This window comes from Lithobates pipiens, unplaced genomic scaffold (genome assembly GCF_037356315.1).
Source record: "Lithobates pipiens isolate NorthernLeopardFrog02 unplaced genomic scaffold, aLitPip1_a1.2 Scaffold_8, whole genome shotgun sequence".
Taxonomy (NCBI): Eukaryota; Metazoa; Chordata; class Amphibia; order Anura; family Ranidae; genus Lithobates; species Lithobates pipiens.
The window spans coordinates 618603261-618625858 of NW_027507903.1; the positions used below are offsets into that span (position 1 = coordinate 618603261).

A 22598-nucleotide genomic window follows, 5' to 3' on the forward strand; every position below is an offset into this window, starting at 1 on the left:
GAGCTACAAGAAGGCGCGGTGGCCCGGCAGAAGAACCGAAGGCGGCGACAGAAGAACGGAAGACGGCGACAGAAGACCGGGCCACCGGACCAGGCGCGGTGGCCCGGCAGAAGAACCGAAGAGGGGGACAAGACCCCCGAAGTCGGGAGAAGAGGCCGGCGGCGGGGAGGAAGAAAGCCGGACTCCTCCGCTGGCAAAAGAGCTACACACACATAGCGGAGGAGTCCGGCGAGAAGACCCCCGAAGACGGAAGACCCCCGGCTGTGCAATAAAATATTTTTTCCCCCTGTGTTGTGTTTTTATTTGTACTTTATTTCACAGGTGAATGGGTAGGGGTACATTGTACCCCATACTCATTCACATAGGGTGGGGGGCCGGTATCCGGGGGCCCCCTTCTTAAAGGGGGCTCCCGGATTCCGATAAGCCCCCCGCCCGCAGACCCCGACAACCAACGGCCAGGGTTGTCGGGAAGAGGCCCTTGTCCTCATCAACATGGGGACAAGGTGCTTTGGGGTGGGGGGGCCGCGCGGCCCCCCCCTTCCCCAAGGCACCCCCCCATGTTGAGGGCACGCGGCCTGGTACGGCTCAGGAGGGGGGGCGCGCTCGCTCGCCCCCCTTTCCTGGCCGGCCGGGTAGCGTGCTCGGACAAGGGTCTGGTGTGGACTTGGGGGGAACCCCCACGCCGATTTTTTTCGGCGTTGGGGTTCCCCTTTAAGCCCATTCCAGGCGGCGGAGCCCGCGACGTCTCCTTCGCGGGCCCCGCCTACCTGTACACGCGCTCGAAATGGGCGGACTTTCCGAGCGGGAACAGTCCGCTCATTTCGAAAGTACAGCGGACAAGCCCACACACGGGCGGACTGTTCGCTCAAACACAGTTTCAGCGGACAGTTTTTCGGAATTTCCGAAAGACATTGTCCGTCCAACTGTCCGCTGAAACTGTCCGCTGAAAGCCCACACACGAGCGGACTGTCCGCCCAAACACTGTTCAGCGGACAAGGTTGGGCGAACAGTCCGCCCGTGTGTACGCGGCCTAAGAGAATTCAACCAGAAGAGGAAACACTAAGGCCGCGTACACACGCGGGGACTGTTCGCCCAACTTTGTCCGTCAAACAGTTTCGGCAAACAGTCCGCTCAAACTTAGCATGGACGGACATGGCCACACACGACGGACGAACAGTTTGCTGAAACCGTGCGCGATGACGTGAACGGCACGTACGACGGGACGAAAAATACGACGTCCTATACACTGCATTATAGCTTTCGGCGTGAAAATCCTTTCTGAGCATGCGCGAGACTTAGTTGGCCGAACAAGCCTACACACGAGCGAACAGTCCGCTGAAACCTTGTTTCAGCGGACAGTTTTTCGGAATTTCCGTAAGACCTTGTTCGTCCAACTGTCCGCTGAAACTGTCCGCTGAAGCCCCACACACGAGCGGACTGTCCGCCCAAACACTGTTCAGCGGACAAGGTTGGGCGAACAGTCCGCGCGTGTGTACGCGGCCTAAGAGCATTCTACCAGAAAAAGAGAAAACACTAAGAGCATTCAAACAGAAAAAGAGAAAACACTAAGAGCATTCTACCAAAAAAAGAGAAAACACTAAGAGCATTCAAACAGAAAAAGAGAAAACACTAAGAGCATTCAACCAGAAGAGGAAACACTAAGAGCATTCAACCAGAAGAGGATACACTAAGGCCGCGTACACACGCGCGGACTGTTTGCCCAACCTTGTTCGGCAAACAGTTTGGGCAGACAGTCCGCTCAAAATTTGCATGAGCGGACTTGCCCACACACGAGCGGACTGTTTGACGAACAAGGTTGGGCAAACAGTTCGCTCAACTTTTGAAATGAACGGACTCGCCCACGTAAGGCGGAGGCAAGTCCGCCCATTTCGAGCGCGTGTACAGGTAGGCGGGGCCCGCGAAGGAGACGTCGCGGGCTCCGCCGCCTGGAATGGGCTTAAAGGGGAACCCCAACGCCGAAAAAAATCGGCGTGGGGGTTCCCCCCCAAGTCCACACCAGACCCTTGTCCGAACACGCTACCCGGCCGGCCAGGAAAGGGGGGCGAGCGAGCGCGCCCCCCCTCCTGAGCCGTACCAGGCCGCGTGCCCTCAACATGGGGGGTGCCTTGGGGAAGGGGGGGCCGCGCGGCCCCCCCACCCCAAAGCACCTTGTCCCCATGTTGATGAGGACAAGGGCCTCTTCCCGACAACCCTGGCCGTTGGTTGTCGGGGTCTGCGGGCGGGGGGCTTATCGGAATCCGGGAGCCCCCTTTAAGAAGGGGGCCCCCGGATACCGGCCCCCCACCCTATGTGAATGAGTATGGGGTACAATGTACCCCTACCCATTCACCTGTGAAATAAAGTACAATAAAACACACAACACAGAGAAAAAGTATTTTATTGCACAGCCGGGGGTCTTCCGTCTTCGGGGGTCTTCTCGCCGGACTCCTCCGCTATGTGTGTGTAGCTCTTTTGCCAGCGGAGGAGTCCGGCTTTCTTCCTCCCCGCCGCCGGCCTCTTCTCCCGACTTCGGGGGTCTTGTCCCCCTCTTCGGTTCTTCTGCCGGGCCACCGCGCCTAGTCCGGTGGCCCGGTCTTCTGTCGCCGCCTTCGGTTCTTCTGTCGCCGCCTTCGGTTCTTCTGCCGGGCCACCGCGCCTTCTTGTAGCTCTTTTACAGGCGGTGGCCCGGTCTTCTGTCGCCGTCGCCTTCCGTTCGTGTTCTTCTTCTTCTTCTTCTCCAGGCGATGTTGACACGTCGCTCCCTCCGGCCGGAATGCCAGAGCCGCCCTGCGCTGTGACTTATATAGTGACAATGGGGCGGGGTCACATGGTATATGTCACATGGGTTGGTCACATGGTGACCCCGCCCCCTTACGATGTCATAGTCCCCATGTGACATCAACCCATGTGACCAACCCATGTGACATATACCATGTGACCCCGCCCCATTGTCACTATATAAGTGACCGCACAGCGCGTCCCTGGCATTCCGGCCGGAGAGCTCGTCGAGTCAACATCTCCAGGAGAAGAAGAAGAAGAACAAGAAGAAGAACAAGAACGGAAGGCGGCGGCGGCGGCGGCGACAGAAGACCGGGCCACCGCCTGTAAAAGAGCTACAAGAAGGCGCGGTGGCCCGGCAGAAGAACCGAAGGCGGCGACAGAAGAACGGAAGACGGCGACAGAAGACCGGGCCACCGGACTAGGCGCGGTGGCCCGGCAGAAGAACCGAAGAGGGGGACAAGACCCCCGAAGTCGGGAGAAGAGGCCGGCGGCGGGGAGGAAGAAAGCCGGACTCCTCCGCTGGCAAAAGAGCTACACACACATAGCGGAGGAGTCCGGCGAGAAGACCCCCGAAGACGGAAGACCCCCGGCTGTGCAATAAAATACTTTTTCTCTGTGTTGTGTGTTTTATTGTACTTTATTTCACAGGTGAATGGGTAGGGGTACATTGTACCCCATACTCATTCACATAGGGTGGGGGGCCGGTATCCGGGGGCCCCCTTCTTAAAGGGGGCTCCCGGATTCCGATAAGCCCCCCGCCCGCAGACCCCGACAACCAACGGCCAGGGTTGTCGGGAAGAGGCCCTTGTCCTCATCAACATGGGGACAAGGTGCTTTGGGGTGGGGGGGCCGCGCGGCCCCCCCTTCCCCAAGGCACCCCCCATGTTGAGGGCACGCGGCCTGGTACGGCTCAGGAGGGGGGGCGCGCTCGCTCGCCCCCCTTTCCTGGCCGGCCGGGTAGCGTGCTCGGACAAGGGTCTGGTGTGGACTTGGGGGGAACCCCCACGCCGATTTTTTTCGGCGTTGGGGTTCCCCTTTAAGCCCATTCCAGGCGGCGGAGCCCGCGACGTCTCCTTCGCGGGCCCCGCCTACCTGTACACGCGCTCGAAATGGGCGGACTTTCCGAGCGGGAACAGTCCGCTCATTTCGAAAGTACAGCGGACAGCCCCACACACGGGCGGACTGTTCGCTCAAACACAGTTTCAGCGGACAGTTTTTCGGAATTTCCGAAAGACCTTGTCCGTCCAACTGTCCGCTGAAACTGTCCGCTCAAAGCCCACACACGAGCGGACTGTCCGCCCAAACACTGTTCAGCGGACAAGGTTGGGCGAACAGTCCGCCCGTGTGTACGCGGCCTAAGAGAATTCAACCAGAAGAGGAAACACTAAAAGCATTCTACCAGAAAAAGAGAAAACACTAAGAGCATTGTACCAGAAAAAGAGAAAACACTAAGAGCTTTAAACCAGAAGAGGAAACACTAAGAGAATTCTACCAGAAAAAGAGGAAACACTAAGAGAATTCAATCAGAAGAGGAAACATTCAACCAGAAGAAAAGGAAACATTAAGGCCACTTTCAAACTGAAGCGTCGGGTTCATTAGCGGTAAATCGCTGCTAGTTGTATCAGCGCATTGGCGCCACTATTTCTAGGGGGGTTAAAAGCGCCCGCTTAACGCTGCTTTCAAATCACTTTTAAAGGAGCTTTGAGTGCAGCGCCCATTCATTTCAATGGGCAGAGGCGGGGGAGGAGCAATGTATACACTGCTCTGCCACTGCCCCAAAGATGCCGCTTGCAGGACTTTATTTTCTTTCCGTCCTGCAAATGCACCACCCCAGAGTGAAACCACTCGGGCTTTCACACCGGGGCTGCAGAAGAGGCAGTTTACAGGTACTATTTTTAGCGCAAAAACGCCGTAGAGCGCCTCAACCAGAAGAGGAAAGCGCTAAGAACATTCAAATTTCACCCCATTCTCACAACAGCTGGCGATCTAGTAAAGAATGAATGTTCATGACGTTTTGGAGGACCTATAACTATCCAATTATTTTTAGAAACAGACTCCTAAGTATTCCTTTGCAATAGTTCATTTCTACTCCAAGCTGCCTACCCGATTGTTCTTGCACACGGCCCCTCTTCCTGTTCGATCGTTGTGCTCCCCAGACATCACAGCAGGCAGGTTATGGCTGAAGATCCACTTTCAGTGTTCATCTACCTGAGATCCGGCCTCAGGCTATCACACAATGAGGGAGGCTGAACCAGCCGGGCCGATCTCATCACGTTGGATAAACAGACACATATGGGATACAAAACAATGCAAATATGTCATCTGCCATACAATCACTGGATGTGCACAATGTGGGCTACGAGCACGGAAAATGTTTTCATTCAACCTCTGGCTGAAGGACAGAAGATTGCGAAAAATGTATGGCCAGGCTTAAAAAAAAAAAAAAAAAAAAAACACCTTTGTTCAATCAGCGGATTGAACAATAAATAAATAAATAATTAATTAATTAATTAATTTAAAAAATGTAATTAAAAAATTAAAAAGGAAAAATGTGCAGATTCCCCCATCCACATTGAATGTGTGGATGGGAGAATCTGCCCATTTTTCCTTTTTTAAATTTTATTTATTTATTTACTCCAGCAGTGTTATTGTGTTCTGGTGATAGAGAGACTTCCCCCGCCGTCAGAACACATTGATCAGTGTTGTCAGCTATAGCCAGCGGCTTCAATCATTCAGAAAAAAAACAAACAAAACAAAAAAAAAAAACAAAAAAAAAAAACACGACAGTCTGGTTGTACAGGAGTTCATATTCCAATAAGAAGCTTGTATTCTCGTAGTGAGCTTTGCCACCACATCCCCTGCCCAACCCTCATCTACTTGGCACATCACACGGGGAACGCGTTTCTCCGCCTTCGTCATTTAGCTTACTCTTCAGCAAAGGAATCCCATGAGATCATGTGACCAGGATTAAAAAAAAAATAAAAATTTTTTTTTAAATAATTATAAGTAATTTAACCACTTGCATACCAGGCACAGTCACCCCCTTCCTGCCCAGGCCAATTTTCAGCTTTCAGCGCTGTCACGCTTTGAATGACAATTGCGCGGTCATGCAACGCTGTGCCCAAAATGACATTTTTATCATTTTTTTGAGACAGATAGAGCTTTCTTTTGGTGGTATTTTATCATCACTGGGGTTTTTTTTTTTTTTTTTTTTTAAACAACTTTTTCTTAGTTTCTCTGATGAGGCTGCACTGATGACCACTGATGGGCACTACTGAAGGGGGTGGCAGTAACTGGCAGGCACTGATGTGCCGTATTGATGGCACTGATGGGGGGTGGCAGTATTGGGCACTGATGTTCAACAGATGTTCAACAGAGCTGCGCTGTACCCATCTTTCAGCTATCGCATGGTAAGAAGAGGTAGAAGTGGTCAAATACAGCTTTAGAAACTTTATTTGGAATAAGATAATGAGCTTTCGTTGACTTCACATGTGCTTTAAATTTTTAGCAATCAGTGTCCCCTTGGGGGAGATTTCTTTTCATTTCCTGTTCAGGCGGCAAAACAGGAAGTGAAAATAAATCTCATCAAAAGTGAGAGGAGTGAGAGGACACCCTCTCTTGGTTGTCACAGTTGTCCCCCAATTGGAAGAGTTGCTCTCTATTCCTGTTCCAGTGACAACTTGGGATTTCTCATTACTTACTGTGCTCTATACCGGTAGTCACCAGGACAAAGAAAGGGGGAATCTGTCATATTCACCTTGGCCCCAGGCCTGTCTTTAATATTGATTGGACCCTAGACAAACACTTTCATGCCCCCCCCCCCCCCGAATCCACTTAACTATCTGTAGGCAACAGCCTGGGGCAGCTGCCCCTTATGCCCTGTGTTAAAGATGGCCCTGCTTGGCCCAATAAAAGATTGGTTGCAATACTTTCAAGGCGAGGTTGCCCCCTGCAGTATTTCCTTTTCGCCTCTAGATGTCCTCAGTCTTCCAGATTAAATGACGGCCAGAATCATTCATATTTGTTCTCAGCAAAGGCTGTCATGGGCTCACCTCCGGCCTGTGGCTGGACAGTGAAGGAGAAGCAGCAGACTGATGAGCTCTTCCCTCGGTCACTCTGCTCTCCTCCAATTAGCATGCTGCAAGTCACCACATGAACCGATTGGCTACTTGTGCTGCTTCTCCCTCTCCCAGTTTATACAAAGACAGCAAAAGGCTGATACCAGACCTAACCCAGGTACTTACACTGCAAGCCTTGAAAAAAAAAAATATTATATATATATAATAATAATAATAATAATAATAATAATACATTTAAAGCCAAACTCCAGGATACCACTACATTTTTTTCATCAGTACTTCCCTTCCCCGGTCTCAATAAAAACCAAGTAGTTATTTTTCCTCTCGGTTGCTTGTATTCTAAGAACATAACATTATATAGCTCTGTGGAATCATTGCTTACAAGTATCGTATCAGAATGCCTAGACCCCTGTAGCATGAGTGGTTATGGCAGCTCCCCCTACTGGCTGGGGGGCGACTCTGCCAAAACAGCCCATTCCGCCAGGTGTTTTTTTTTTTTTTTTTTTTTTTTATTCCGCGATGGTGCAAAAACCTGAAAAAGGAAGAACCCGTAAGTGAACAAAAAACATGGATGTGAAACACACACTAAAAAGTGCACTTAAAAAGCGCTGTGTGCTTTAATCCACCCCCAAAGCAGTAGGACCTCTACCCTGATCTCTCAGGGTGCAAGGCTCCTGACAGTGACTAAGGTTTCCAATGGTCTGCCAGGCCCTGTTCTTCTAGGTCACCCAAAAGGAGTAGGGCCTCTACCTTGATCCCCCGGAGCGCAAGGCTCCAGATAGGGACTAAGGTTTCCCATGGTCTGTCTAACCAGAAGGCCTGGCTGACCCTGTTCTTCTAGGTCACCCGAAGGAGTAGGCCCTCTACCCCGATCCCCCGGAGCACAAGGCTCCAGAGAGGGACTAAGGTTTCCAATGGTCTGCCAGGCCCTGTTCTTCTAGGTCAGCCGAAGGAGTAGGACCTCTACCTTGATCCCCCGGAGCGCAAGGCTCCAGACAGGGACTAAGGTTTCCAATGGTCTGCCAGGCCCTGTTCTTCTAGGTCAGTTGAAGGAGTAGGACCTCTACCTTGATCCCCCGGAGCACAAGGCTCCAGAGAGGGACTAAGGTTTCCAATGGTCTGCCAGGCCCTGTTCTTCTAGGTCAGCCGAAGGAGTAGGACCTCTACCCTGATCCCCCGGAGCACAAGGCTCCTGACAGGGACTAAGGTTTCCAATGGTCTGCTTAACCAAAAGGCATGGGTCTCTTCCTAAGAGAGACCCCCAAGGGGCAGGGGAAGAAGGAACCTGAGGGCCAAACATCCTCCCCCTAGACATCAGGGCAAGCCCAAGGACTCACACCCTCCATCTGTGAGAAAACACACATAAATGTGAAAGCAGTGACAAACAGTGGGAGACAAAATAAATAAAAAATAGTAAAGTGGCCGTGCAATTGTGCAATGGCCTGGGCCCTGAGGCCTGGTAGACAAAAATTGCCCCCAGACTTAGCCAAAAGGCCAGGCCCTAAAAGACGCAGTGCAGAAATTAACCTTTTGATGACTGTGAACATGTGCCTTTTCACACCGTGGAGCCCACTTCCAAATGTTACTAAGAGCACCCTTAGGGCGACCACTTCCAGAGGGCACGGACACTGCGGACCTTCTACCTTCCCAGCCCACGGCCAGACAAGGTAGAACGTTCAAACCAGGAGGTAACCAGCTTTCCCAGGGGAATTTCTCCTGTGCCTGTGGGCACTCCGGTTTCTGTTCCAGCCGGTATTAACCTTCCGAGTCCCCATCACTGTAGCAGAGATTCATAGCCACCACTACAACCTTGGTCAGGTCAGAATAACAACACAGAACCTCCACTAGAACACTGAGAAGAACAGATCCTACAACTTGATCTTAACCAAAAGACCAAGAAGAGAATTCCGCCAGGTTGTTAAGCCAGTTCAAGCTAGAGAACAAGCTTTCTTATCAGGCAGTTATAGAGAAATTCCAGGTATGGATATTTTTACATAGTTACATTGATCCAGCTTGGACCAACGTAAACTATGTATATACCATAACAATGCCCCTGGAAGCTGGAAATCACTGTACTAGACACTGCTACTCCGGTGATCTCCACTTACTTCCAGGTCCTGTGTGGAGTGGTTGCCCTGCTGCATTGTGAACACAGGAGGTCACCCGCTCAGCACTGCCGCCATCCAGAGATTGCTTTGCAATTTCTCAATGAATGCAAATCAGTCTCTGATTGGATGAGGTGGAGAGGCGGGGCAATAACTGATATTATTATTACTACTACTACTACTACTACTAATAATAATAATAATATTACTATTACTACTTATAGTTTTTATTCTCAGTTTCATTATTAATTATTCTTTTTTATTTTTTTATTTGTAATTTCATTATTATAATAATAATAAATAAACTTGAGAATAGATTAAAAAAAAACGATTATTATTAATAAAATAATGAAACTGAGAATAAAAAGATAAGTAGTAATAATAATAAATAACTGAGAATAAAAAGATAAATAATAAATATTAGTCATTGATAATAATAATGATAATAATTATTATTATTACTACAACTACCACTTGACCTCCAGAATATTTACCCCTATTCCTTACCAGGCCATTTTTTGCAATATGGCACTGCATTACTTTAACTGGCAATTGTGCGGTCGTGCGATGCTGCACCCAAATAAAATGTATGTCATTTTTTTCCCCACAAATAGAGCTTTTTTTTTTTTTTTTTTTTTGGGTGGTATTTGATCACCAGGTTTTATTTTTTGAGCTATAAACAAAAAAGACCTTCAATTTTGGAGGGAAACAATTGATTTTTTGCTTTCTGCTATAAAGCATATCTAATCCAAAATAATAATAATAATAATAATAATAATAATAATAATATGTATTCTGCTCCCCCCCAAAAAAATCCCAATAAGTGTATATTGATTGGTTTGCACAAAAGTTATAGCGTCTATAAACTATGGGATATATACTGGAATTTTTATACTAGTAATAGGGGCGATCAGTGACTTATAGTGGGACCGTGTTACTGCGGCGAACAAACGGACATTGATACTTTGTGGGAACCAGTGACACTAATGCCCCGCACACACGAGCGGAATTTCCGTCTGAAAAATCTTGGATGGTTTTTCAGACGGAATTCCGCTCAAGCCGTCTTGCATACACACGGTCACACAAAAGTTCTCAGAACTTTCGACTGCCAAGAACGCGGTGACGTACAACATTACGACGAGCCGAGAAAACGAAGTTCAATGTTTCCGAGCATGCGTCAAATTTTTTTCCAAGCGTGCGTACGAATTTTGCGTGTCAGAATTGCATACAGACAATCGGAATTTCCGATCTGAACTTTTTCCGACCGAAAAATAGAGAACCTGCTCTCAGTCTTTTGCTGGCAGGAATTCTGCCAGCAAAAGTCCGATGGAGCATACACACGGTCGCATTTTCCGACCAAAACCTCACATTGGACGTTTGCTTGCGGGATTTCCTATCGTGTGTACAGGGCATTTATAGTTTTGAATTTTGAGGGCCATTCCAAATGACCCTTCCCCTGGGGTTCCACTTCCCCCTTCTAATTTTTGTATAAGGTGCCAGTAAAAAGTTTTCCCTGTACCAACATGACTGCATACAGATGGTAGTATGCTGCCACGGATTAGCCACTTCAAAGAAAAAATTTTGGTTCTAAGGATATATATATATAAAATATATATTATTATATATATATATATATATATATATATATATTGCACAGTGTGGGCACCCTGTAGCAGTAGATCTACTATGGAGCAATCGGCATGTGTATAATATTGAGAATAGCAAATATAAACAACAACAATAATAGGCAAAAAGAAATATGAATAATAATAATTTTGAGGTGAAATATAAAAAATAAAATGTTTGAGAATATAAAATACAAATAACAATCATTAGGACATGTGCAGGTTCCATATAGTAAAAGCACATGCAGGAAGACACGGGTGAGTCACGGTTGAGTAGGAGTGACAATGGCGATCAGAACGGCGGCACAATGGGGGGTGTGGCAGTACAGGACCCAACGTGCTCTAATAAAAGGAGAGTGACTACCAGAGATGAATGATTTGTTGGGGTGACACCGTGCCGTGTATACAGCTATATACCTCCATACACATACAGTGTGTACACACATAGGTGGAACTATGTACGGCAGACAGGACTGGCCTCATTCCAGGATCACATACAGGACACACATACTGCCCATACTGGTTTCCTGGCCTCTCCTGGTGTAGTCACACGTCTACATAAAGCTTCTTTACATAGAAAGCAGAGTAAACCCCCAATCACTAAATCCTCCATTCAAAATGTAATTTTCAATCCGCAGCCTTCATTACAACAACCCCCAGTGATCCTGCCATGAAGGTCCTTGTTCAGGCACTTCCTGTTTTGGAGTGACAACGCTCTGTCCTCATCACCCATCTGCGGTACTGTGTTGTCACCCGGGCTCCTGATAAGGGTTGCCACTTTTTCTTCAAGCCAAACCCCAACACATTAGTGGTAAACAGTCGTTTTTTTCCTTTTTGTTTTAGTATACACTATAGGATTATAAACAGACCTGGGACACCTTTGGCAACTCCAAAGAGAATAGTAACGTGGCACACATAGTATCCACCTCACCCTCTTGTCAAGACCTGTTCCGAGCCACATTCTTGTCTGAATAGTGTGTCCGGGTTTTAGGTGACCTGAAACCCGGACATGTGATTGAAAACCTGGACTGTCCGGGTGAATTCCGGGCAGGTGGCAACCCTACTCCTGATAGGAACTGAATTTCAGCACACATCGGGCCTCTCACATGAAGGTATATGAAGTTATGCTCTAAAAATGCTGCAAGGAAAAAAACAAAAAAAAAAAAAAAAAAAAAAAAACACACACCTCTTATCTTCACCCACCTTCACAGGTGTATGGTGTTCAGAAGCGTGTGAGCGCAAACTAATTCTATTGGCTAGAATATTTCTTTTTTTATAATTCATTATAATAAGTTTACATCGGGGCTGGACTGGGACAAAAATTTGGCCCTGGACTTCATCCAGACCAGACCACTTTAAGTTTGCAAACGCACAAAAACAGTATATAAACTGTACGCAATTGCACAAAAAAAGCCTCCCCTTACATCAGAGTCCCCAGAGCGCCTCCCCCTTACATCAGGGTCCCCAGAGCGCCTCCCCCTTACATCAGGGTCCCCAGAGCGCCTCCCCCTTACATCAGGGTCCCCAGAGCGCCTCCCCCTTACATCAGGGTCCCCAGAGCGCCTCCCCCTTACATCAGGGTCCCCAGAGCGCCTCCCCCTTACATCAGGGTCCCCAGAGCGCCTCCCCCTTACATCAGGGTCCCCAGAGCGCCTCCCCCTTACATCAGGGTCCCCAGAGCGCCTCCCCCTTACATCAGGGTCCCCAGAGCGCCTCCCCCTTACATCAGGGTCCCCAGAGCGCCTCCCCCTTACATCAGGGTCCCCAGAGCGCCTCCCCCTTACATCAGGGTTCCCAGAGCGCCTCCCCCTTACATCAGGGTCCCCAGAGCGCCTCCCCCTTACATCAGGGTCCCCAGAGCGCCTCCCCCTTACATCAGGGTCCCCAGAGCGCCTCCCCCTTACATCAGGGTCCCCAGAGCGCCTCCCCCTTACATCAGGGTCCCCAGAGAGCCTCCCCCTTACATCAGGGTCCCCAGAGAGCCTCCCCCTTACCTCTGGGTCCCCAGAGAGCCTCCCCCTTACCTCTGGGTCCCCAGAGAGCCTCCCCCTTACCTCAGGGTCCCCAGAGAGCCTCGCCCTTACCTCAGGGACCCCAGAGAGCCTCCCCCTTACCTCAGGGACCCCAGAGAGCCTCCCCCTTACCTCAGGGACCCCAGAGAGCCTCCCCCTTACCTCAGGGACCCCAGAGAGCCTCCCCCTTACCTCAGGGACCCCAGAGAGCCTCCCCCTTACCTCAGGGACCCCAGAGAGCCTCCCCCTTACATCAGGGTCCCCAGAGAGCCTCCCCCTTACATCAGGGTCCCCAGAGAGCCTCTCCCTTACATCAGTGAACTGCCTGCCCGCTCTCCAGCTCTTCTGTGCTGCCCGTCGCATGGCTGCAGAGAGCCCATGGCCCGGTAGTGGGCCGGGACCCTGTGGTTGGGGACTCCTGGTCTGACTCGGGGCTATGGGCCCCAGATTCTGGGCTATAACCCCAAAAGTCCCCCCCTAGCGATGCTACTTGATGTCATGGACATCGGCCCACCGGGAAACTCCCGGTAGTCCTGATGGCCAGTACATGCCTGGTTTACATGCACATTCGTTCGGATATGCATATGTACATAATTTATGCTCACACACTTCTCTCCAAACATAGTGTTGGGCTTTTTTTTTCTTTTTTCTTTTTTTTTTTTTTTTTAATTGCCTCCGAACGTGATATAAATACCTGCATGTGCATGGCCACATTAGAAAACACACAGCTGCGTTAACAAGTATTTAAAAAAAAAAAAAGCCCTAGAAACCTAACTGCCATTTTTTCCCACCCGTGCCACGTGCATGTGGCTTCGAATATCTGGATATGTGCATATGGTCCACTGTTGTCACCACCAGGAAACCCGACCTGAGAAATGCCATGCAGCCATTGCTGGAGTACATGCAGACAGGAAGTGGCTGCTAAAAGGCCTGCAGGCGATCGGCAGCACTGAGATGTAGCCCAGGTAGGGTTGCAACCTCATACCTTTACACATATTGATTACACGGGTTCTGAGGCTAATTAACGTGGTAATTAAACTCAATTGGTGCCTTATCTGCATTAAATTAGCCTCAGAACCTGTGTCAGTTCGGGTTTAAAGGGGTGAGGTGGTATCCCTAAAAATAAAAAAAAATAAAAAATGGCAGTTGGTTATGATAAACTGTGCTCTAGCAAACTAAAGGGTTCATTTACTAAAACTGGAGAGTGCAAAGTCTGGTGCACCAATCAGCTTCCAGGTTTCCCTGACAGTTAATTGAACAAGTTGAAGTTAGAAGCGGATTGGCCACCATGCACAGCTGCACCAGATTGTGCGCTCTTGCGTTTTAGTAATGCCCCATACACATGGTCAAAAATTCAGACGGAAAAAGGCTGATCGGATTACGTTGTTGGAAAATCCGATCGCGTGTGGGCTCTATCGGACTTTTTCTGTCGGAATTTCCTAACGTAAAAAAGTTTGAGAGCTGGATAAAATTTTCCAACAACAAAATCCAATCGGACTTTTTCCCGATTGTGTGTAGAGAATTCCGATGCACACAAAGTGGCGCGCATGCTCAGAAAGAAGCTATTAGCTACTGGCCTCTACGTAGTCCCGACGTACGTTTTGTACGTCACCTCGTTCCGAACGATCGGATTTTCCGACAACTTTGTGCGACCGTGTGTATGCAAGACTAGTTTTCGGGCCAAGGTCCGTCGGGGGGAAAAAAATCTGATGGATTTTGTGGTCAGAATGTCCGATCGTGTGTACGGGGCATTCGATTTTCTGAAGATTTTTTGTCTTCAGATTTACCAAAAACCATGTAGTGCAAGGGCCGGCCTGATTGCATACAAATCAAACCGCTTAAGGATTTGACCTCATATTATATGGTTTTGTTAAACCGGAAATGAAAATCTGCAGAAAATCGAAGGGCCAGGTCACACCACATGCAGTCCAGTGCGTTTTTTTTCTGCATCAAAAACTCATAGTGCTTGCAGTTCCAGTGCGTTCCAGATCCTGAAAAGAAAAAAGGAGAACACGCTGCATTTTTCCTGCACTGGAACGCTGTAAAAAGCATCAAAAACCTCACGGGAACGCACCAAAAACACACTGGAAGACTCATGTTCTTATTTAATGTTAAGGAAAATAAAGGGGGGAGGGGGATGCACTGGACTGCATCAAAATCGCACCAAAAACGCACAGGAACACCCATGTTCTTATTTAAGGTTAGGGCCAGGTCACACCACATGCAGTCCAGTGCGTTTTTTTTCAGCATCAAAAATGCATAGAAAGTAAGATATATGGTTTTCAATGGCATAGTTCACACCAGTGCTTGCAGTTCCAGTGCGTTCCAGTTCCTGAAAAGAAAAAATAAAGAACACACTGCATTTTTCCTGCACTGGACTGTACTGTAGCGCTGTAAAAACCATCAGAAACGCAACAAAAATGCACTGGAACACCCATGTTCTTATTTAAGGCATCAAAAACATGCATGCAAAAAAGCATCTGGAGCGCATCCAGACTGCGTTTCTATGGTGTGAACTGGCCCTAATAGTGTGTATGGGGGGGGGGGGGGGTCTTAACCACTTGGGATCCGCGCTATTGCCAAATGACGGCATTAGCGCGGATCTACTTTTCCGGGACTACGTCTATTGACGTGGTCCCGGGTACGAGCGGCCTGCGCGCGCCCTGAGGGGCGCGCGCAGCGCGCTCTGTGATCGGCAAGTCCGTGAGACTCGCCTGATCACCGATCCGTGCAAGGGGTCGATCCCGACCCCTTATCACGTGATCAGCTGTCAGCCAATGACAGCTGATCATGTGATAGAACGGAGCCGGTAATCGGCTATTATTCCTCCTCGCGCTGACAGCGCGAGGAGAGAAAAAAAAAGCAGATCACCGGCGGCCGTGATCGGGACATCAGTCCCGATCACGGCCAGCAATACAGCTGACCACCTGCCCCCTGCCAGTGCCCACCTGCCCACCGCAGTGCCATCCTGAATAAAAGTGCCCCCCCAGCAGTGCCACCCAGCAGTGCCCATAGTGCCCACAGTGCCACCCGCAGTGCCACCCACAGTGCCATCCAGCAGTGCCACCAACAGTGCCACCCACAGTGCCCACAATGTGCCTCAAAGGTGTTGCACCCCAGTGCCACCCATCAGTGCCCAGCAGTGCCGCCCATCAGTGCCCAGCAGTGCCGCCCATCAGTGCCACCTATCAGTGCCCATCAGTCCCATCTATCAGTGGTACCTATCAGTGCCCATCCGTGCCACCCATCCGTGCCACTTATCCGTGCCACCCATCCATGCCATCTTATCTGTGCCCATCTTTGCCCATCAGTGCCGCCTTATCTGTGCCCATCGGTGCTCCGAGCTGTAACTAAATACCACCAAAAGAAAGCTCTATTTGTGGGAAAAACAATGATAAAAATTTCATTTGGGTACAGTGTTGTATGACCGCGCAATTGTCATTCAAAGTGCATCAGCGCTGAAAGCTGAAAATTGGTCTGGGACTGAGGGGGGTTTAAGTGCCCAGTAAGCAAGTGGTTAATTAGAAAAGCATGTACGGGGAGGGTCTTAATTAGAAAAGCATGTATGGGGGGGTCTTAATCAGAAAAGCGTGTATGGGGGGAGGGTCTTAATTAGAAAAGCATGTACGGGGAGGGTCTTAATTAGAAAAGCATGTATGGGGGGGTCTTAATCAGAAAAGCGTGTATGGGGGGGGGGGGGTCTTAATTAGAGTAGTGTGTATGGGAGTCTTAATTAGAAAAGCGTGTACGGGGGGGTCTTAATTAGAAAAGCGTGTATGGGGGGGGGGGTCTTAATTAGAAAAGCGTGTATGGGGGGGGGGTCTTAATTAGAAAAGCGTGTATGGGGGGGAGGGGGGTCTTAATTAGAGTAGTGTGTATGGGAGTCTTAATTAGAAAAGCGTGTACGGGGGGGTCTTAATTAGAAAAGCGTGTATGGGGGGGGTCTTAATTAGAAAAGCGTGTATGGGGGGGGGGTCTTAATTAGAAAAGCGTGTATGGGGGGGGGGTCTTAATTAGAAAAGCGTGTATGGGGGGGTCTTAATCAGAAAAGCGTGTATGGGGGGGGGGGTCTTAATTAGAGTAGTGTGTATGGGAGTCTTAATTAGAAAAGCGTGTACGGGGGGGTCTTAATTAGAAAAGCGTGTATGGGGGGGGGGTCTTAATTAGAAAAGCGTGTATGGGGGGGGGGTCTTAATTAGAAAAGCGTGTATGGGGGGGGGTCTTAATTAGAAAAGTGTGTATGGGGGGGTCTTAATCAGCCCCCAAGACCCCCATACACACTATACAACTTTTGTTGTTTGATTTACCAAAACCATGTAGTGGAAGGACCTACCTGATTGCAGACACATTGAAACAATTAAGGTTTGACCTCATATTATAGAATTGGAAAATGCTCCCCCAGAAGTGGGATTTTTAGGCAGCAGAATTATGGGTCATGTCATAAATTTGTAAATAATACAAAATGTATTATTAAAAAAAAAATGTAAACATAGTAGTTAATAAAAAGAGCACCAGCAGGACAGTAGTACTACAACACGTGTCCATAGATATACAAAACACACTGAAATGTTCATACAGACAGATAATAACAGTTGTCCACCATGTAGGAAAATAGCCCTAACGTGACCTCATATTATATGGTTTTGGTAAATCTAAAAAAGGAAAAAAATAAAAATAAATCTACAAAAAAAAAAAAAAATGTATAATGTGTATAATAAAAATTGTATAATGTGTATCCAGCTTAAAAGTTTTTTTGTGTTTTTTTTCTATTCCATATTCCAGAGACTGTAGTGATGTGCCCCTTCCGCAATCAATGTTCAGCAGACTGTAATGTCTGGTCCTGCAATCCAATCACAGTCTGTAGCTGTGCGGTTATCATCATCCCTAACTAACGTACTGGTCTGTAAAAAAAAAAAAAAAAAAAAAAAAAATGGGGGGAGGCAGGACGACAAATCACCTGCGTGATAAAGCTCCGATGGAAGCAGACTGTGTCAGGTTTATGTGTTGCGCGCGGGTGGAGTAGCTGATGGTTCGAAACAGACTTCCAGCAGAGGCGGTCACCAGTACTGGAGTGATTGGGACACTCCACTTATTGTTAGGACAAACAAATAAGATAACAAAAGAATAAAAAAATAAAACACACCTTACATAAACACAATGGCACCAAGGTTGCCAACCTCCCACAGCATTTTTTTTTTACTGACAAGACATGGAAAAATTTACTGGCAGAGCACATTTTTTTTTTTTTTTTACTGGTAACCTGAGAAATGACAGAACTCCTGTTGAAAACTAACACAGTGAATAATTGAAGAGTATAAATATAATATGGAAACATATGGACGCAGAAGGACGATTTAATGGGATTTTTAAGTTGCCAGGCAGAAAAAAATGGCTAGTAATACGCCAGAATATAAACAAAATATATTTAAATTATAAAATAAATGTATATTTTATGACTCGATGAAAGATTGTGTGGCTCAGAGCAGTGGGAAGCAAAGTCTTACTTTGGAAGTTTATATAAGTTTTATATTCTGGTGTATTATTATAATATTTTTTGTGCCCGGCACCCTGAAAATGCCAGGAATTCACCCTTCTGTCCGTATATTACTCGGTCGGGACGGTGGTGCCTTCTTGCTGACACTGTCACCTCTCCATACCAATCACTATGATATGGAAACACTGACAATACCTACAACAAAGGCATTCGCTTGATTTACACTTAAAAAGTCAACACAGCATGAAATGATCAGCCCTGATATTTACTGGCAGTTGTAAAAATAAAATAAAAATCATAGTGTCAGTAAATTTACTGACAGTTGCTAACCCTGAATGGGACAAGGTGGTCTTTGCGACCAGTCACCAGACCACTCGGTCTTTTTTTTTTTCTGCTGTCACTCTTCTATGTTTCTAGTCTCAGCTGCCTCTAGAGCTTGGAGGGGGATTGCTGCTTCTATCAGAGCCTAGTCACACAGGTGTTTCTGATTAGAGTTGATGGTAGAGCGCTGGAAGGCGCAGACAATGCGTCATGCACTGCGATCGCTATTCAGGTCCCGGCCGGGGGGGACCTTCCCTGTCCAATCACTTGGAGGGAGAAGCGCTGAGTCTGCAGTGCCGCACTCCTCACTCCCCATTGTCCGCAGTATAAAGGGGGCTCACCCTCTGCCCTCCCCTCCCCCCCTCAATGATGACCCCCCCCATACAAGTATGACAAGCACACCAACCTGGGTTGTCACCTGATGTCCCCTCTGTTGTTCCTGCACTCAGCAGACATACCAGTCCTCCTCCATCCAGAAAGTACAGGGCTGAGGCTGATCTCATTCACTCCACACCCCTCCCTTCCCTTCCCCTGTGCTACAATCCCAGCAAACACAGCTACGCCCACACCCAGGAGGGAGGGGGACAGTGTCATCATGGTGCTCCACTTAAACCGGAGAGAGAGCACACAACATACACAACATACACACACTACACAATACACACACTGGGGGGTACTGAAACTGGAGAGTGCAAAATCCGGTGCAGCTCTGCATAGAAACCAATCAGATTCCAGGATTTAAAAAGTAAGGGGTGGTGTGGCACTCCTTGTACAAGATTATATATTTTTCTATATATAGTAATTTGTTAGAATTATCAACTTGTGATTATAGCTAGAAAACATTCATCGGTATATTTAGCAAAATTAAGTGCAAGTATGTAAATATAATATACTAAAATAATATCATAAATTCATAAATATATACGTTAAAAAGGGACATAGATGTTCATCATAAAAATTCCTACTGTGCAAAATTTTTAAAAAATAAATGTAAAACAAATATCCAACATGTGCAAAATTGCATCAAAAGATAAGTGGTGTGTGATTTCAAAATTGTGCAACATACGTAAAAAAGTCAATAATTCATAAAGTGACTTATTTCATCAAGGAGAGATACGAAAAAAATATATATATGTATATACACAGAAAAAATATAAATAAATAAATAAAATTCTTTTAGCAAACTGAGTGTATCAAGTCTCTTAGTGCAATATTGGGACGTATATTTCTTAGTCCAGTGTGCAACAGTAGTGCAGGTGTGGAAGTGTTTCACAGGAACACTGTGTGCTGCTATACTGACATTCAGTGATACTGTGCCTTCAAGTGCTAAGATATGAATCTTCAGTGTCACTGACACCCTGAAATAAACGATTACCTTACTGCTGTAAGGTAAACAGCATGTAGCAAGATTTAAGGGGATGGATCCCTTCGGATCGGTCTTTTCCTAGGCGTTCCTATGGAATAAAGCCAGGGGGAGGGGGGGGGGGGTCCTTTCCTTATCTTTCCGCTGGACAGGCATGTACTGGCCATTGGGACTACCGGGAGTTTCCCGGTGGGCCGATGGCTCAGTGGGCCACTCTGATGTAAGGGGGTGCTGATGGGACACTCTGATGTAAGGGGGTGCTGATGGGACACTCTGATGTAAGGGGGTGCTGATGGGACACTCTGATGTAAGGGGGCTGCTGATGGGACACTCTGATGTAAGGGGCTGGTGATGGGACACTCTGATGTAAAGGGGATGCTGATGGGACACTCTGTTGTAAGGGGGCTGGTGATGGGACACTCTGATGTAAGAGGGATGCTGATAGGACACTCTGATGTAAGGGGGCTGCTGATGGGACACTCTGATGTAAGGGGCTGGTGATGGGACACTCTGATGTAAGGGGGCTGGTGATGGGACACTCTGATGTAAGGGGGCTGCTGATGGGACACTCTGATGTAAGGGGGCTGCTGATGGGACACTCTGATGTAAGGGGCTGCTGATGGGACACTCTGATGTAAGGGGCTGCTGATGGGACACTCTGATGTAAGGGGCTGCTGATGGGACACTCTGATGTAAGGGGCTGCTGATGGGACACTCTGATGTAAGAGGGATGCTGATGGGACACTCTGTTGTAAGGGGGCTGCTGATGGGACACTCTGATGTAAGGGGCTGCTGATGGGACACTCTGATGTAAGGGGCTGCTGATGGGACACTCTGATGTAAGAGGGATGTTGATGGGACACTCTGATGTAAGAGGGATGCTGATGGGACACTCTGTTGTAGGGGGGCTGGTGATGGGACACTCTGATGTAAGGGGGCTGGTGATAGGACACTCTGATGTAAGGGGGCTGGTGATGGGACACTCTGATGTAAGGGGGCTGGTGATGGGACACTCTGATGTAAGGGGGCTGCTGATGGGACACTCTGATGTAAGGGGGCTGCTGATGGGACACTCTGATGTAAGGGGCTGCTGATGGGACACTCTGATGTAAGGGGCTGCTGATGGGACACTCTGATGTAAGAGGGATGTTGATGGGACACTCTGATGTAAGAGGGATGCTGATGGGACACTCTGCTGTAGGGGGGCTGGTGATGAGACACTCTGATGTAAGGGGGCTGGTGATAGGACACTCTGATGTAAGGGGGATGGTGATGGGACACTCTGATGTAAGGGGGCTGGTGATGGGACACTCTGATGTAAGGGGCTGCTGATGGGACACTCTGATGTAAGGGGCTGCTGATGGGACACTCTGATGTAAGGGGCTGCTGATGGGACACTCTGATGTAAGGGGGCTGGTGATGGGACACTCTGATGTAAGGGGGCTGCTGATGGGACACTCTGATGTAAGGGGGCTGCTGATGGGACACTCTGATGTAAGGGGCTGCTGATAGGACACTCTGATGTAAGGGGGCTGCTGATGGGACACTCTGATGTAAGGGGCTGCTGATGGGACACTCTGATGTAAGGGGCTGCTGATGGGACACTCTGATGTAAGAGGAATGTTGATGGGACACTCTGATGTAAGAGGGATGCTGATGGGACACTCTGCTGTAGGGGGGCTGGTGATGGGACACTCTGATGTAAGGGGGCTGCTGATAGGACACTCTGATGTAAGGGGGATGGTGATGGGACACTCTGATGTAAGGGGGCTGGTGATGGGACACTCTGATGTAAGGGGCTGCTGATGGGACACTCTGATGTAAGGGGCTGCTGATGGGACACTCTGATGTAAGGGGGCTGGTGATGGGACACTCTGATGTAAGGGGGCTGCTGATGGGACACTCTGATGTAAGGGGGCTGCTGATGGGACACTCTGATGTAAGGGGGCTGCTGATGGGACACTCTGATGTAAGGGGCTGCTGATAGGACACTCTGATGTAAGGGGGCTGCTGATGGGACACTCTGATGTAAGGGGCTGCTGATGGGACACTCTGATGTAAGAGGGATGCTGATGGGACACTCTGTTGTAAGGGGGCTGCTGATGGGACACTCTGATGTAAGGGGCTGCTGATGGGACACTCTGATGTAAGGGGCTGCTGATGGGACACTCTGATGTAAGGGAGCTGGTGATAGGACACTCTGATGTAAGGGGGCTGGTGATAGGACACTCTGATGTAAGAGGGATGCAGACATGTACGGAGCTGTATTAAAAAGGAAGCGCAGGACATACATGACAGGGTGCAAGGGAATGACTGGGCTAAGGAAAAGCAGCGTGGGGGTGGTTTCTAGGATGCAGGCGTACTTACCCCATTGGTGGATGGTCACAAGGGGGGGAGGAGTGTGGTTCCTTCTTCCATGTGCCAGGGTGGGGCAAGTCAGCAGTTGGGGGTCAGCAAGCGAGGAGAGACGTTGTGTCCTGCAAGCAGATAGAGAGAGGTTAGTTAGGATGAGTGGGTTACAGGACCTTTGGGCGCAGCTTAGGGAAGCAGCGGAGGCGCATGGCACGGAGTGGCTTCAGGGCCAGATTGCTGCCACGCTGCAGGGGGTAGGACAGGGTCCTTCCACAGCAGGGCCTGTCCAGATGCGTGCTCGGAGGTCTAGACCCCCGGAGCGCCTGAGCCCAGACAATACCCCCAGGACTCGACGCCGTTATGGGAGCCCCAGCTGGGCCCCTTCAGGCCCCCCCGCCGAGCGGACACTCCGGGCAGCGAGCGGGGGGCCTGGAAGAAAGGGAGTGGACGGGAGTGGACGGGAGTG

General features: G+C 48.8%; 1 protein-coding gene across 3 annotated transcripts in view; it reads right to left on the minus strand.

The window, feature by feature from the left end:
* The window catches only part of PLD2 (phospholipase D2), a 111150-nt gene extending 92192 nt beyond the window's left edge, over positions 1 to 18958 (minus strand). For 2 of the 3 annotated variants that reach the window (XM_077470722.1, XM_077470721.1), the window contains exon 1: positions 4885 to 4956. In XM_077470722.1, coding sequence (XP_077326848.1) covers positions 4885 to 4941 — 57 coding nt within the window. In that variant the 5' untranslated portion in view covers positions 4942 to 4956. Of the gene's footprint in view, positions 1 to 4884; positions 4957 to 18823 lie in introns of those variants that run through there. The other variant, XM_077470723.1, reaches the window with a different exon arrangement.
* Positions 18959 to 22598: the final 3640 nt, after the last annotated feature.